This window comes from Mandrillus leucophaeus, unplaced genomic scaffold (genome assembly GCF_000951045.1).
Source record: "Mandrillus leucophaeus isolate KB7577 unplaced genomic scaffold, Mleu.le_1.0 Scaffold77, whole genome shotgun sequence".
NCBI classification, from domain to species: Eukaryota; Metazoa; Chordata; class Mammalia; order Primates; family Cercopithecidae; genus Mandrillus; species Mandrillus leucophaeus.
In genome coordinates this window covers 3,629,786-3,646,156 of record NW_012108363.1, presented here as the reverse complement: position 1 = coordinate 3,646,156, position 16,371 = coordinate 3,629,786, and the positions used below count along the sequence as shown (strand labels likewise).

General features: G+C 44.9%; 1 protein-coding gene across 1 annotated transcript; it reads left to right on the top strand.

Annotated features, from left to right (window-relative positions):
- The first annotated feature begins 98 nt into the window (after positions 1-98).
- ADRA1B (adrenoceptor alpha 1B) lies at positions 99-11,611 on the top strand. The gene is made up of 3 exons (XM_011966719.1): positions 99-1,234; positions 8,891-8,906; positions 11,482-11,611. Exons 1-3 carry the CDS (start codon positions 286-288, stop codon positions 11,609-11,611), a joined length of 1,095 nt encoding a protein of 364 aa, XP_011822109.1. The 5' UTR covers positions 99-285.
- The last annotated feature ends 4,760 nt before the right edge of the window (positions 11,612-16,371 follow it).

Genomic DNA, 16,371 nt, shown 5'->3' with positions numbered 1-16,371 from the left:
CCCCGCGAGCCCGGCCCGGCGCGCCTGACGTGGACCATTAAACTTGGAGCTGCCGCCTCGTACCCTCTCTCTCCTCCTCCTCCCTCTGACAGGCGAGCGCGCGGCTCGGTGCAGGCAGGAGACGTGCTGCCGGGCTGGGCTGCCCGGGGGAGATGACTCCACGCCAGGAGGGCGCCTCTGGGAAGAAGACCACGGGGGAAGCAAAGTTTCAGGGCAGCTGAGGAGCCTTCGCCGCAGCCCTTCCGAGCCTTATCATCCCCCTGGCTATGGAGGGCGAACTCTAAGATGAATCCCGATCTGGACACCGGCCACAACACATCAGCACCTGCCCACTGGGGAGAGTTGAAAAATGCCAACTTCACTGGCCCCAACCAGACCTCGAGCAACTCCACACTGCCCCAGCTGGACATCACCAGGGCCATCTCTGTGGGCCTGGTGCTGGGCGCCTTCATCCTCTTCGCCATCGTGGGCAACATCCTAGTCATCTTGTCTGTGGCCTGCAACCGGCACCTGCGGACGCCCACCAACTACTTCATCGTCAACCTGGCCATGGCCGACCTGCTGTTGAGCTTCACCGTCCTGCCCTTCTCAGCGGCCCTAGAGGTGCTCGGCTACTGGGTGCTGGGGCGGATCTTCTGTGACATCTGGGCAGCCGTGGATGTCCTGTGCTGCACAGCGTCCATTCTGAGCCTGTGTGCCATCTCCATCGATCGCTACATCGGGGTGCGCTACTCTCTGCAGTACCCCACGCTGGTCACCCGGAGGAAGGCCATCTTGGCGCTGCTCAGTGTCTGGGTCTTGTCCACAGTCATCTCCATCGGGCCTCTCCTTGGGTGGAAGGAGCCCGCACCCAACGATGATAAGGAGTGTGGGGTCACCGAAGAACCCTTCTATGCCCTCTTCTCCTCCCTGGGCTCCTTCTACATCCCTCTGGCGGTCATTCTAGTCATGTACTGCCGTGTCTATATAGTGGCCAAGAGAACCACCAAGAACCTAGAGGCAGGAGTCATGAAGGAGATGTCCAACTCCAAGGAGCTGACCCTGAGGATCCACTCCAAGAACTTTCACGAGGACGCCCTCAGCAGTACCAAGGCCAAGGGCCACAACCCCAGGAGTTCCATAGCTGTCAAACTTTTTAAGTTCTCCAGGGAAAAGAAAGCAGCTAAGACGTTGGGCATTGTGGTCGGTATGTTCATCTTGTGCTGGCTACCCTTCTTCATCGCTCTACCGCTTGGTAAGTTGGGGACTAGCAGGAGGGGAACTGGGCTTTTTTGGACCTTGGGTTTACTGATGAGCTTACTCTAAAGTTTTTTGTGGGTTTTGTTTCTTATGCAGTCTGTGCGTGTTTGGAGATTGAATAATATTGTTTGTTCTGCAAAGGCTTTGCAGACTGGGGAGCTGGCTAAAAACCAACTCAGGTGTTAGTAGAACACGCTAAGGTACTAGCTTCTAGAAATAGAACCACAGAAGGAAAATCTGGTATGGGGAATGACTCACTCAACAGCCTCGGTTTAATAATTAAAAAGGACACTGGACTTGAATATCACTTCGGCGTTATTTCAGTAGTAATGATGTGTCGGCTAAGGCAGCGTCACTAATGCAGCATACAAAATAGTTTGTAGTTACTGCAGATGCGGCATTTGGGAAGCAGGGAGGCAGCTCGTACACAGAAAGGCAGCATTCATTCAGCATTTCCAGGGCTAGTGCAGAAGCCACGCTTCTCAAGAGCTTTGCAGAGGCTGCATTCTCTCCCTCCCCTCTTCACTGACAGCTATCACCCATATATACTACGTTCATTATCAGTTAATACGAGCATTTTACAGCCACACAGCCCCAAGCAGACTTTAAGTTATTGAAAGCTTGAGATATGAAAGAGAAGATGACTAGAGGGTCACACATTTTTAGTTTTTACCCAAAAATATTTCTAACTCTGGTGATTTATGGAATGCCCAGAATCAATTTATAGTTGCCCCTCACCTTAGCTGACAGACACCAAATCCTGGTAAGATGGAATTCAGTGCGTCCTCCCCCTCTTATGAAAACGTGTTCATCTTCTTTTTGTTTGGTGGTCCCACTAACTGAATTGTTCAAAAGGTTACCTGATGTTTTCTAAGGAAGAAGTCAAGGTCTGGTTAGTAGGTAAACCCTAAAAGGGGGCATCCGTCACATGCTGTCCACATGGCCTGGGAAACTCTTGTCCTTCCTCTGAGGCACTGATCTGCTTTGATTCCTTCTCCTATCCCTGGGGGACACTACAGAAAATGAAGAGAGGGAGGTTATCATGACACAGTCATGTGCCATGATATCAGGAGTGGTAACAGCTGCTACATGCCACGGATCACATATGCCTACAATCACACCGGAGTCTCAGGTCAGACCCAAATATAACCAAATCCCTCAAGCAGCTATAAATTCTGAAGACACAATGCTTTCAAGAGAAAAAGGCAAATGGAAAGGAAGCAAACGGATATCACGTTTCCATTTAAAAAGAAAGAAAAAAAGAAAAAGATTTTCAAAAGCCGTCTAACCTTTTCTCCATGTCATCTTTTCTAAAGGAGGCCTGCAGGCTAACGCCTTTCAGAAATATTTTCAGTGGTTAGTGTTAAGTGGAAAGCGTTTGAAAAAGTTCTACTCCCCAGGCGTGATCACATACCATTGCAGGGAAGCTTGCTTTTCTTTCCCAAGGTCTCAGGGTTGTTTCACAGGCTTGTTGGGTTTACAATGGATGACAGTTCACACGGCATTGGGCCATTACAAAGATCATGGTTGTACATGGAGTTGATGGAGGTGATTTGGCCTCCCATTAGCCATATGACCTTGGCCAAATGACTACTCCTGTATGAGCCTCAGTTTCTTCATCTACAAAATGGGGCTAATTAATATTTGCTCCATGGAGTTTGCACTAATGTATAGGAAGGACTTAGCACAGTATCTGGTATACAGCAGATGCTCAATGTAAGTTAGCTATGAGCAGTACAAACCAAACCCCAATCTCCCCTTCAATATAACTGTGTCTTTTCTCTTTCTCTACTCATTTGCCAATCTCACACCTGTTACTAAAGTCTTGGAAGAGAACTGAGTCTTTCTCCTTTCTTCCTTTGCCCCTGCTCTCCAGCCTGCAGAGGCTGTGACCAGAGCATGCTCAGGAAGGAGAAGGCCTCAGCAGGATGCAGGAATGGATCAAAGGTGCAGACTTTGGCTTTTAGGGGCAGGGGAAATAGCTCCAAACAGGTAAGGAGGCTTCCAGCATATTGAAATGGGAAGAACACAGCTCCGGTGATCAGGAGCAATAGAGTTCCCATTTGAGCTTTGCCATCAATTAGCTCTACGGCCCTAGGCTTTTTGCTTTGCTTCTCTGGGCTTCAGGTCTCATATCTGGTGAAGAGGGGATTGAATCAGCTTAAGGGATCTCAAACTTTGATAACTATTAGAATCACCTGTGAAACTTAATAAACAATGGTAGCTGCCTGGGCCGAACCCCCGGTGAATAGGATTCAGTAAGTCAGAAGGATCCCAGGAATCTGAAGGGGTAATCAGCCCACCAGATGATTCTGAAGAGGTAGTCCACAGACCAGGCTTTGAGAATCACTGGCCAGAAAATGTCTCTGTTTCCTTCAGGCCCCAGCACCCTGGAAGCCAGGGTTTTAAATGCTGCCAATCTCAGACCTTTCCCAGCCACATCGTAGTGTGAGATGATGTGGCTTCTCTCTGGGTCTTGCTCTTTAAGTCATCAAGCCCACCCTCAGTTCTCCTCACTCACATTACCCCCATCGTCTCTCTCCTTTCTGTCTGTGCCTTTCTGAGACCTTGTACCCCTAGCATCTCAGGTCCTGAGCTTCCACACAATAGGAAGTGAGAGGTTCTTGCCACCCTGATGCTATCTTGTTTCTCTTCTGGCAATGAAAACTTTCTGACTATCATGCGATGATCTCCCAGAGATCTTCCAATGATTTGTCCCTGAGCCAACCCCATCAACATCCTTCTTCCCTGAAAACCGAACGGATAAGGTGGGGAATGTGGACTCTAGGACTTGGGTTTGGAATGGGCTTCAAAAAGTACTCAAGAGCTTCAAACAGAGAGGGTACTTAATTACTGTTTTCTTAATGATTCACGAAGAGCATTCCAGCAAAATAGAGATGTAGGTTTCTACTTCCTCTGAGTTGAAATAACACCCAAGCAAAAGTAGCATGATATAGAACAATAACTTCTTTGGAATCTGAAGAAGGTTCCAAATTCTAAATTTTCCATGAAAACCTTTTCACTCATAAGGGGAGGAAGCAGATGTGGGAGAGGACTGTGTTTGGCCAAGGGAGAAGTGCAGGTAGGAGCAACTTCCAATTGGTGATAGACTTTCAGGTGCCAGGATGGCACAAGATTTCCATAGCTGTGTTTGTTTTCTCCATGGGAGAGAAGGGTTGGGATTTCTCCTGGGAAGGAGGGAAAATAGCTGTGCCCCCTACAGGATCCTGTTCAGGGGCCTCATTTGTTTTTCTTCATCTCTTATTTTTATTTCTGGGAGCAGGGTTGGGCTGCCTGCAGAGCAGGGCCTCTTGTCTCCTCCTGCCCTCTCCCCACCTGGGACACCCTCCCCCATGTCCTCCCCACCCTTTCCCTGTGGCCTCAGACCAAGTTGGACCAGGGACCAGTGCTCACTTACTCAGGAGCAGGGATGGACTCCACCAAACAAGGACCTCTTTATTTGGCCCCTGGAAACAGGCCAGGGAGGGACAGGAAATAATTGAAATAGAATATAGTAGTATTTCTTACTCCATGAGCCATTTGCAAGATGTCAGAGAATCTTCAGCTGCCCAGCATTAGAATGAAGGCTAACTTCCAGCCCACCTGGGGAAGGCCTGGTCAGGGTCTCAAGAAGTGACTGAGCTATTGAGGATGTGCACTGCAGCAGTAGGGGAAGTTGGGGGATGCAGGGCTGGTAGCAGGAAGTGCTCGGCAGCCAACCAGTAGCTGGGCTTAGTGAGTTGTTTAGAAAACACTGGAACCTTGCCTTGCTCCAAATCTTTCTTCTGTCTTTTAAAATGCTGGAAGGCACCAGGAAGCCATTATTGAACTAACTGCTTTCCCCTCCAAATAAATGAAGGTCAATTTCAAAGAAACAGTTGTGTTCTCTATAGTATTGGAACAAAATAGGAATCCCTTTCTCCATTGATCTGATCCTCCAGCCCTTTCATTCAAATGGGGGCTGACAAATTTCCACCTTCTGCAAGCATAAGGGTCTCAGAGATGACTCAAGACAGAGCCACCCCCACAAACACACATTCATCTTCCAGCTCTGAGACTTCAAAACACAGGGATTTGAGTTGCCCACAAGGAAATCAATTGGTTTGAGTACTTGGCAAGGGGGAAGTTTTTACACATGGGACTCCATCCTGGAAGAGGGAAATCCTGCTAAAGTAAAACCCATTTGACCATGTATTAAATCACTAATAAGGACTTCCTAAAGCATCTACTACATGCCAGGCACTGCACCAGATACTGGGTTATCAAGCCAAAAGCAAACATGGCCCCTGATTGAAGGAGGCTTACAGCCTGGTGAGATTGTATTCAGTATTGGATACACACTATGTACCAGACATTCTGCTAGGCCTCCTACAGACATTATCTCATTAATCCTCACAGCTACCCCAACAGGCAAAAGTAACTGCTCCTTTTTTTTGGATGAATATACTGAAGCTCAGAGAGGTAAAACTTCCTGTCTGGGGTCACACATCAAATAAGTCATAGAGCCAAAAGTTGAATCCAGGACTGTCAGAACAGACCCATACCTGTTCCACCACACCAAGGAAATGCCTTGCCCTTTTGCTGTCTTTTAGCAACCTTTTTTCGTAGCACATGTTCTCCAGGAAACCCAGAACCACACTGTCAAGAACTAGTAACGATGCTTCTGTTGCAAAAGCTGCCTTTCTTCCACTGCCTGCTCACTCCTGAAAAAATAACCAACCCGTGACATATCAGGTGGGTCATCCATGTTCTAGCTCACGGCTCAATGTTCTCCTGTACTGTGTATGACAAGGGTCTCTCAGGATTGGACATTTTGTCAGTCACCCCAACCAGAAAGAAAAAGTGGGAGAGACCTTGCCCTTCTGGTGATGTGGGTTCACATCTTTACTCATTCATCCATTCACCGAATAAATATGTATCTATTCAGTGGGTACCATGTCCAGGCATTACACTGACGATATAATGGTGAGCAAAATAGTTAATATTTCACAGAATTTGGCTCCAGTGGGGAACACAGATATATTGAAAAACACACATGCACAAACAAACGTGAACATAAATTGCAACAAGTGACTTGAAGAAAAGGAGTGTGATGCTGCTAGAATTCTAAAACAGGGGTTAGTACATCACAGGTCCCTGAGGCAGTGACATTTAAGTAGAACCCTCAACAGTGTGGAGAAGCTAATTCAGTGAAGGCAGCTGATAGAGGAAGAAAGGTGTGGGCAGGAGGAGGGGCACACTTGAAAGTCCTGAGGCCAGAGAGAGTGGAGAACTAACAGAGCCCAGAGAATCAGAAGGGAGGCAGGTGCGTGTCAGGGCCAGAGGCGTGGGCAGAGGCCGGGCCATGCAGGGGCTTTTAGGCCACATTAAGGACTTTAGATTTTTATCTTAAGTGCGTTGGCCACTACAGCAGGGTTTGAAGCAGATGAAAGACACTGTCTGAATCACATCTTTTAAAAGTGACTGCAGCCACTGTGTGGAGCATACACTTCAGACGAGACAGGTAGGAGGCTTTGCAGTGGCAGTGAGAGATGATGATGACCTAGACCAGGCTGGGCAGTGGAGGTGGAGAAGCAGACAGCTTCAAGGACCTGGGGATGGGTTGGTGACAGCATAGGAGAGTCCATGAGAGAGGAAATGTGTTCAGAATAACCCTGGGGTTTCTAAGTAGATTGAGGTACCATTTGTTGAGAAGGGGAACAGAGTGGGAGGGAGGAGGCTGAACACAGCAAACAAGATACCTCCCAAAATTTTCCTCTGAACACACCATGCTAGGAACAATCTGCCACACACGTAAGTCGAGTAGACAAGTCCAACTCAAAAGTCAGGGGCTGTGAGCAACCCAAACCCAGCTGTTCATCAGAAACATCTGGAGGAGGGGCTGTTTTTAAAGGCGTAGGTCCTTGGGCCCCATTGTAGATCTCTTGCATCAGATTCTCTCCTTGTAGCGCCAAGAATCTTAGTTTTAACAAGTTTCCCTGGCGACTGTTATGCAGCCAGCACCACACAAGTCCTCCCTGTGCCTAGAAACCCCTGGAAGGCTTTGCAGAGCAAGCATCGTCATCCCTGTCTTTACAGGTGAGGGAACTAGAGTTCAGAGAGGTTCAGTACTTTGCCCAAGATCACACAGTTAGTAAACGGTAGAGTCTATCAAATACCACATTTGGCACTCAATAAACATTCATTATATTATTCCTGTTGTCAGTAAACTTCTTCTCCAACATTTATCTGAGATCTGGCACCCAGAGATTTTACTGGCTTATGACGAATCAGAAAAAAAGTTAGGAAAATGCTGTGTTCCTTTAAAAAATAAATGTATGTCATATACACGATTGTCTTTTTCTTCTACAGACTGTGTCTTTTCTATTTGGGGACACTGAAATAGCACTTCTTTGATGGAACGATGGTAATTAGTGGCAACAGTGTGCGTGTGTGTGTGTGTGTATGTGTGTGCATGTGTGTGTGTGTGTGTGTGTTGATATCTTACTTAGCAAAATTAAAAGTTAGTACCTTATGTCAGTCCCTTTCAGAAATTTTTTTCAAACTTTACTGAGTCTCCTAAAGTCTTGGAATCATAGAAGACACCATGGCGGCTAGACACAACAAATATTTGTGAGGAAAACGGGAGGAAGGAAAGAAGTGAGGGCAAGAGAGAAGGGAGGAGGGCTGGGTGAATGAGTTACCCTCAGCTTTGCTGTGAGATTCGGCGGTCTGGGGCAGAGGGGCCAGGAGGGGAAGAATGATGTGTGCAGAGCTATGCCTGCCAGGTCCGACAGGATGGTGGGGCCCGTCATAGAGGCACCCACCCCTGCTGGAGCAAAACAGCTCACAGAAATGCCAGCAGGTGCGTGTGTAGCTGCAGTGCCATCATGGATGAGTCTATTAAGATATGTTATGTAGGAAATGCCTTTACCTGAGTGTGTGCGTGGCTAGTAAAAATAACTGATGTCTGCTGGGCAGCAGTGGGAAATTGCTTCCTGCCGTATCTGCAGAATGTTTCTGCAGTCACTGTGCTTCCTAACCACATTTGATAATAGTAATACTAATAGCTACTATTTATTAGGTCTCATTGAATGCCAGGCTTACTGTGCTCTCCATGCTGGATAGGGGTTCTTTCTCTGTATTCCCTTATTCATACCTGTCCACAGGATTGTGAAGTGGGTGCTGGTACTGTCCCCATTTTACAGATGAGGAAACAGAAGCTCAGAGAGATTAAGTGATTTGCCTCAGGTTACCCAGCTGATCAGTGACAGAACATGGATGCAATGCAGGCAGTCAGATGGGTTCATCTTTGGGGCTCTCCTAGAAGTGGGGCTCTGAGCCTGATTTAAGGAAGTACAGGAAGGAAACTGGGGAAGCCAGAGTTTATTCTGAGAAGGAGGAAAGAAAAAGCATGTGGCTGCCCGTCATTCAGCAACCAAGAGGCACCGTATCCTGGTGAGACCGTAAAGAAGATAAAAATAATTGGGTCGTTCTTCTAGCAAGATAAGTCAAAATTTCTCTTGTATTATTGATGCTTTAGAAGACTTTTTCAGCTTCACAACTTATGGGTAATATCACATACATTTTTCAGATTTTTATCAAATTTGGAGAAACACATAAAATTTAGAGCACTTTTTTACAGTTTAGTTTCTGGCTGCATACATTTCAGACCTGGATTCACCACCACCCACCCACCTACGTGTGGTGCCAGCACCATGGGGACACTCTTCCATCATGAATCTGCCTCTGGTCCTGCCTCTTGATGCCACAAGATCAGGTGAGTTGGCATCGTGGGCAAGAGAGTATTTCTAGAAGCTGTTTTTTCACTTTGCAGTTACTGTGGCTAGTGGTGACCTAGCTACACAGAAAGAAAAGACTGTAAACTACATACGTATATTCAACAGAACCCAAACAAAGTCAATCTTAACTCGGCTCTTAGCTGGTTCCCAAAAATGTCCATGGCCCCTATATTAACCACCTACATAAGGAGAAATGGGAATAATATTTAAATAAGGGGAATAACCAATTTCATTAATACACCTTACTTCTGAAAACTGTGTGGCCATGGCGGGGGCATTGCAGGGCCCCTGCTGAGGCCGCATAGGGTCCCATGAAGAGGGAAGCCCTAAGGCTACTCTCCTAAGGGCTCTTTCCAGCAACCTCCTGACTGCTCTTTCTCCTCTACCTACTGTGAACATCTTCTAAGCAGTGACTAAATCTCTGCCTAACACGGGTGTTCACACAAGCTGAATGAATGAATGAATGAATAGTACAGAGCCCGGAAGAATAATTAAGAGTGCACTCAGTTGAAGTAAAATTATTTGCCACTTCCCAAATACACTTTGCATTTTCTTTTTTCTGTGCATCTGTTCCCTCTCCCACCAGTGTGTTTCTCATACCCTCTGAATATCCAATTTCTGCTCGTCTGTAAACGTGGTTCTGTTGACACTTTTCTCGCGAAGTCTTCCTGGATCCCACCCTTTTCCTCATCAGTAATCACTCCCTTTATCCCTGGTTTGTGGTGCTTGCCACATTTCTCTCTGGGGATAAAGGCTGATGTGCACAACTTTTGCAGCACTGCCAGGCTGCAGACCTTTGCAGGGTCCAAGTTCAAATTGTCTTCTTGTCCTTCATGCCCAGGGATGTGTACATAGTAAACTCCATAAAAATAGCAATGACCGGCCGGGCGCGGTGGCTCATGCCTGTAATCCCAGCACTTTGGGAGGCCGAGGCGGGTGGATCATGGGGTCAGGAGATCGAGACCATCCTGGCTAACAAGGTGAAACCCTGTCTCTACTAAATATACAAAAAAATTAGCTGGGCGTGGTGGTGGGCGCCTGTAGTCCCAGCTACTCGGGAGGCTGAGGCAGGAGAATGGCGTGAACCCAGGGGGCACAGCTTGCAGTAAGCAGAGATCGCGCCACTGCACTCCAACCTGGGTGACAGAGTGAGACTCTGTCTCACAAAAAACAAAAAAAAAAAATTAGCAATGACCAATAGGATTCACACAGTGTGTACCAGACTTCTTCCAGTACTTGAACCTCCCACGGCCCATCAGATAGGTATTCACGCTTTGCCCATTTTATAAATAAGGAAATGGGGCCGGCCGTGGTGACTCAAACCTGTAATCCCAGCACTTTGGGAGTCCAAGGTGGATGGATCACCTGAGGTCGGGAGTTCGAGACCAAGCTGGCCAACATGGTGAAACCCTGTCTTTATTAAAAATACAAAAATTATCCGGGCATGGTAGCGGCACCTGTAATCCCAGCTACTCAGGAGGCTGAGGGAGGAGAATCACTTGAACCTGGGAGGCGGAGGTTACAGTGAGCCAAGATTGCACCACTACACTCCAGCCTGGCAGACAAAGCAAAACTCCATCTCAAAAAAAATTAAATTAATAGGTAAACAAATAAGGAAATGGGCTTAGAGGGGTTAAGTGGCTTATCTCATTCCTTGAAACTACCACAAGTTCATTACAAACAGACTGTCATAGACTCATATTCTAAAACCAAAACGCCGATCTGGATCTGGTCATGAAGCCAGTGAAGAGGGATTGGCTAGGTGAAGACCCGTGTGGACACAAGGTAGATCTTGAAAATGGACGGCCTCTTCATTCTTTATTAAAAGACTGCCATTCCACCTGCCTCTGGGGGAGATTGTCCCATTGCCAATTGGCCCTCACACATTCCCTCACCCTACTAGCCCTGGTCACTTGCCTCTCACCTCTGAGAGGGATATGGTCAGAGTTGATCCCTGCAGAAGCAGAAAAAGAGAAAACTATTCCAGTGACTTTATAGCAGAGCCAGATAGAGACCTCTAAAGGCCTACAGTATTGAAAAGGGAATAATAAAATTATAAATTAAAACATGTACACACACACACACACACACACACACACACACAAACACACACATATGCATAGAGCCCTAAAATAAATGTAAGGAAGGCCAACAATATTCTGATTCTTTCCATGCAGGTAACTTTGATTTCTTTAATATCAGATTATTTCACCAAAAATACCGGCGCCCCAGCTTTGTGAATGCTCTGAAGACACACTGGGTCTTTCTGTTGGGTAATATATCACTGTTCTCTAATGGGGTGACCATATGTCCCATTTCACTGAGATGGTCTCCTTTTATGCCTATTATCAAAGCATAATTATAATTATCATAATAACCCTTTCTTATTTTCAAAAGTGTCTCAATTTGAACAATAAAAAATGTCTCCCTGTTTTAAAACCTGGAATAAGGGTGTTTACAGTGTGGACATCCAACAGTACCCCAGTTTCATGCCAGAGCCTGAGATGGAGAGGAAAGAGAAACTGGCACGAACAGCCTCAACAGTCCAGAGAAAGATTCATGATGAGAGAGCAAAGTCATCATCCATTTAAGTAGGAAAAATGTGACTTGCCATGTGTGTATTTTGTGGGAAGCAGGAGTTTTGTAAATGTGGGTCTGAAATTTTTTTTAAAAAGTGTTCATTTATTTTACTTGCCCTGATGATACAAGTGAGTGGCTGTGCTGGGATTTGAATCTATGGCTGGCCAGCACTAAATACTTAGGGAATAAATGATTAAATGAAGGAATGGATCAATTTCAGCACAAGCTAAGTGGTGCCATCTGAATGATGGGTGCCTCCAGAATGCAGAGGAGACAGAAAGAAGAGTGGGCTGAAATAAGATTTGGGGGAGGAAAAGGAAAGTGAGCTGTGTTTTAAGGACTTGTGAGGCTGGAATCAGTGCAGGCAGAGGGCCATCTTCACCCCAGCCATCATCACCCCTCCTGGCATGACAGCACGTGAGTCAGCTCAGGATACAGTAGAATCTGTCCACACTGGCAGGCTCTGCTCTTAGGACTCTATCAACAGCACACTCCTGGGCACACCCACCTGCAGCTCATCTGACCACCCTTTGAACACTCAAGTGCCCCTCTCTGGTGCGAGAGCAGCAATTGTGCTATAAAAGTTGCACCAATGAGCAGTTCAGTTCAAAATGTTCAGAAACAGAATGTTCTAGCACATGCAAGTGGCCCATTCCTCCTAGAGCTCCATTTAACTTTTTCCAAGGGTGTCTGCCCACAGTGTCTTGCTCCCTCCTAAGCTTTCTATCTCCTGCTTGGATGAATTTGGGGCTTAGTTTTGCACACTTTTTGAAATTCTTCAAGACAGAGTTTCCTGCCAGGCTAACATGCATTGCTTAGAGGCTGAGCTTAGCACCCTGGCCGTGCCCCAAAAGGAGGTTAAAATGGGACCAAGGGCAAGCCGGGCTCACTGTCATTCGCAGGCATCAGCCCCAGGGCTCACACCACCAGCACCGGCCGGGCGGAGATCCAGGGAGGCAGCTGGTTGGGGAGGAGGAGGATCCACCAACTGGAACAGCAACAAAAAATTACATCTCTGATTCATATATTCAGGCCATTAATCGGCCCCCGGCATCAAGAGGAAGCGGTAGGATCCCTTCTCCCAGCTTCTAGGGACACTTCCCACAGCGCCCATTTGTGATTCCTTGTCCCCAGCCCTTTGGCATTTACCTTTACACCAAGGTTCCTTGGCTTCATTGTTTTGCGGACCCCTTTGGCAATCTGATGAAGCCCCTTCTTACAGTCGACACATCAGATAAAAGACACAGGATTTCAAAGAAAACCAATTGTATTGAAATACAGTTATAATGTTGAAAAAACAAATTTATTATAGAGTAAAAAATGTCCTTTAACATATTAAACAAGATCTAGCAGCAAGTCAAATAAATAGCTACTATAATTTTGAAGTACTGACAAGTGGAAATATTTCAAGATTATCTGCAACAAATGTAATGTGCTATCACAAACCTGATTTCTAATGGTGACAAATCCTGCTAACTCTAGTGTGGCTGCTTGCCTACATTCCTATCAAAGGAAATGCAAACTTTCCGCCAAAGGTTAGTTTGGGGTTTTTTGTTTTTTGTATTTTTTTTTAAAGAGGGTTTTTTTCTCACCCGAGTTCATGGACCCTCTAACTCCAGAATAAGAACCCTGCCTTGGGACATTACAAAAATGTACTCCAGGATATGAGATTTTCTATACTTTTTTTCTGTACAATGTTTTATAAAGAATGCCTGTTTTTAGACTTAGGACCACAGGGAACTTGGACCGTGCCATCATGCCTTGTAACTATTTTGCATGATTACTTGTAGCAATTTTTAAAAATCAACTAGTTTATTTTTTAATGATGCATAGATTCTTATTTGAATCAGAAAAAAAAAAATGAAAAAATTCTTCTGCTCTTACCTACCCCACATTCACACCCAACAGTCTAGTATTTTTTCCCCTGAAGTAAACATTGTTACCAGATTGTGTATGCTTTCCAAAATAGTCTATTTATTTGTAAGCATACATATCCATATGTGTATGTGTATGTTTGAGTGTTTTTGCATGTAGAATATGTGTGTTTTCACTCTGTTTATTTTGATTCATGGTGTCATTTTAGAAACACTTCTGTGAAAGTTTCATTTTTCACTCAACAACACGGCATATCTTAGACATAGTTCTATGTCAGAATGCATGGAGTTACTGCTGGTTTTCATGGCTGCATAATAATCCATTATACGAAGTGTCCTATTTTACTTATTAATTTCCCAGTTGATTGACATTTAGGTTATTTTTGGTCTTTTACTACAAACAATGTTGAATGAATACTCTTGTATATATGTCTGTGCCTACATATTCTGGATAAATTCCTAGAAATGTAGTGGCTGGGGCAAGGAAGATTTGGTATTTTAGGTTTAACTTGATTATGTGTAATAAAAAATTTTAAATATAGTAAAATGCACAGTGGTGTTAAAACAAATAGGTTAGGCCGGGCACAGTGGCTCACGCCTGTAATCCCAGCACTTTGGGAGGCTGAGGCAGATGGATCACCTGAGGTCAGGAGTTCGAGACAAGCCTGGCCAACATGGCAAAACACCTTCTCTACTAAAAATATAAAAATTAGCCAGAGAATTGCTTGAATCCGGGAGGCAGAAGTTGCAGTGAGCTGAGATCACGCCACTGCACTCCAACCTGGGTGACAGAGTGAGGCTCCATCTCAAAAACAAACAAACAAACAAACAAACAAAACAAATAGGTTAGATCTACATCTACTAATCTATTAGTTAGGAGGGTTGCTCATGATATCTAAGTTAAAAAAGCAAGTTATAGAGTAATGTCTAACCCAATTTTTAAAAGCTATTTATTAGTTTAGTTACCTCAAGGGGTAGGATGGAGTGAGGAGGAGTAGGTTATTAGCTTTTTCATAACCTCTGTATTATTTCACATGTTGCAATAAGCAAATACTCTATTTGTGATTAAGAACATCAAATTAAGAAAATGTGATAGAATACAAATTGGGTTTCAATAGAATTACAGTGGGGACTACTAAACATTTTTAAAATTTTAGAAGAAAAACTATCAATGGTTAAAAAAAAAAGATTGTTGTTCTTAGTCATTTTCAATCTAATTTAACATGTATATGAGATAGATAGATAGATAGATAGATAGATAGATAGATAGATAGAGATGGAGATAGATATGTCTATATATATGTATATATCTCCTGCTCTGTGATTACCAGATCTGGAACACTTAGAAATTGCTTTGGCCCATGCTGGGAGCAGCGACTCATGCCTGTAATCCCAGCACTTTGAGAGGCTGAAGCGGGAGGATCACACCAGGAATTCGAGACCAACCTGGGCAACACAGGAAGACTCCCATCCCTACACATAAAAAATAAAAATTAGCATCATGTGGTAGCATGGGCCTGTAGTCCCAGCTACTAGGGAGGCTGAGTGGGGAAGATCTCTTGAGCCCAGGAGGTCAAGGATACAATGAGCCATAACCACACCACTGCACTCAAGCCTGGGCAACAGTGTAAGACCCCATCTAAAAAAAAAAAAAAACAGAAAGAAATGACTTCAGCCCTTTCCTCTGTTGGTTACAGCCCTGCTCTTCCCCCAATTCAAATTCATGCTGTCAAGTTGTTGATTTTTTATTCTTTTCAAAATGAGAACAATTTTCTCTTTCTTGGTAGCAAAAACTAATTTATACGTAACAGCAAAATATAAAAAAGAAAGGAAAAATCATCCATAATCATATCACCTGCCTTAGTCCATTCAGGTTGCTGTAACAAAATACCTTAGACTGGGTAATTTATAATAAACGACAGAATTTATTGCTCACAGTTCTGGAGGCTGGGAAGTCCAAGATCAAGGAGCAGGCACATTCAGTGTCTGGTGAGGACCTGCCCCTCATAGATGGTGACTTCTACGTGTCCTCACATGGCAGAAGGGGCAAACAGGCTCTCGAATGCCTCTTTTATAAGTACACTGATCCCATTCATCAGAGTTCTGCCCTGGTGACCTACTTGCCTTCCACAGGACCCACTTACCAACACCACTGCACGGGGATTAAGTTTCAACATACTAATTTTGGGAGAGACAAACATTCAGACCATAGCACCATTGATATAACCATGTTTAATATTTGCCTATGCAACTTTGCAGAATTTTCTCTGTGTGTTGTTATGTGTATTCACACAAATTGGATCACCCAGCGCTTTTTTCACTAATCAGCAAGTCATCCTGCCTGACTTCTTATCATATCGATGAATCTGAGTCTTTTCATTTTTTTTGTTTTTCCCTTTTTTCTTTTCTTTTTTTTTTTAATAGACAGAGTATCACTCTGTTACCCAGGCTAGAGTGCAGTGGCACAATCATAGCTCATTGCAGTCTTGAACTCTTGAACCCACGTGATATCCCCCTACTTCATCCTCCCAAGTAGCAGGGACCACAAGTGTGCACCACCACACCCAGCTAATTTGTAAATTCTTCTGTTGAGATGGGGTCTCCCTATGTTGCCCAGGCTGGTCTCAAACTCCTGGCTTCAAGCGATCATCCTGCCTCGGCCTCCCAAAGTGCTGGGATTACAAGCATGAGTCACCACGCTCAGCCTTTCCCATCTTTTTAATGCTGCACTGAATTCCATAATAGAAGGCATCATAATGTATTTAACCAATCCAGTTATGTAAACAAGTCATTTACACCAATAGATAAGACACACACAAGGTATCACTTTACAAGGTACAAATGTGGAGTGAAAAGTCTGTCTCTCTCACTTCCTTGGCCCCAGTCATCCAATTCCC

Coding starts and splice junctions, on each gene's coding strand:
- ADRA1B (XM_011966719.1), top strand. CDS start 286: ATGAATCCCGATCTGGACACCGGCCACAACACATCAGCACCTGCCCAC.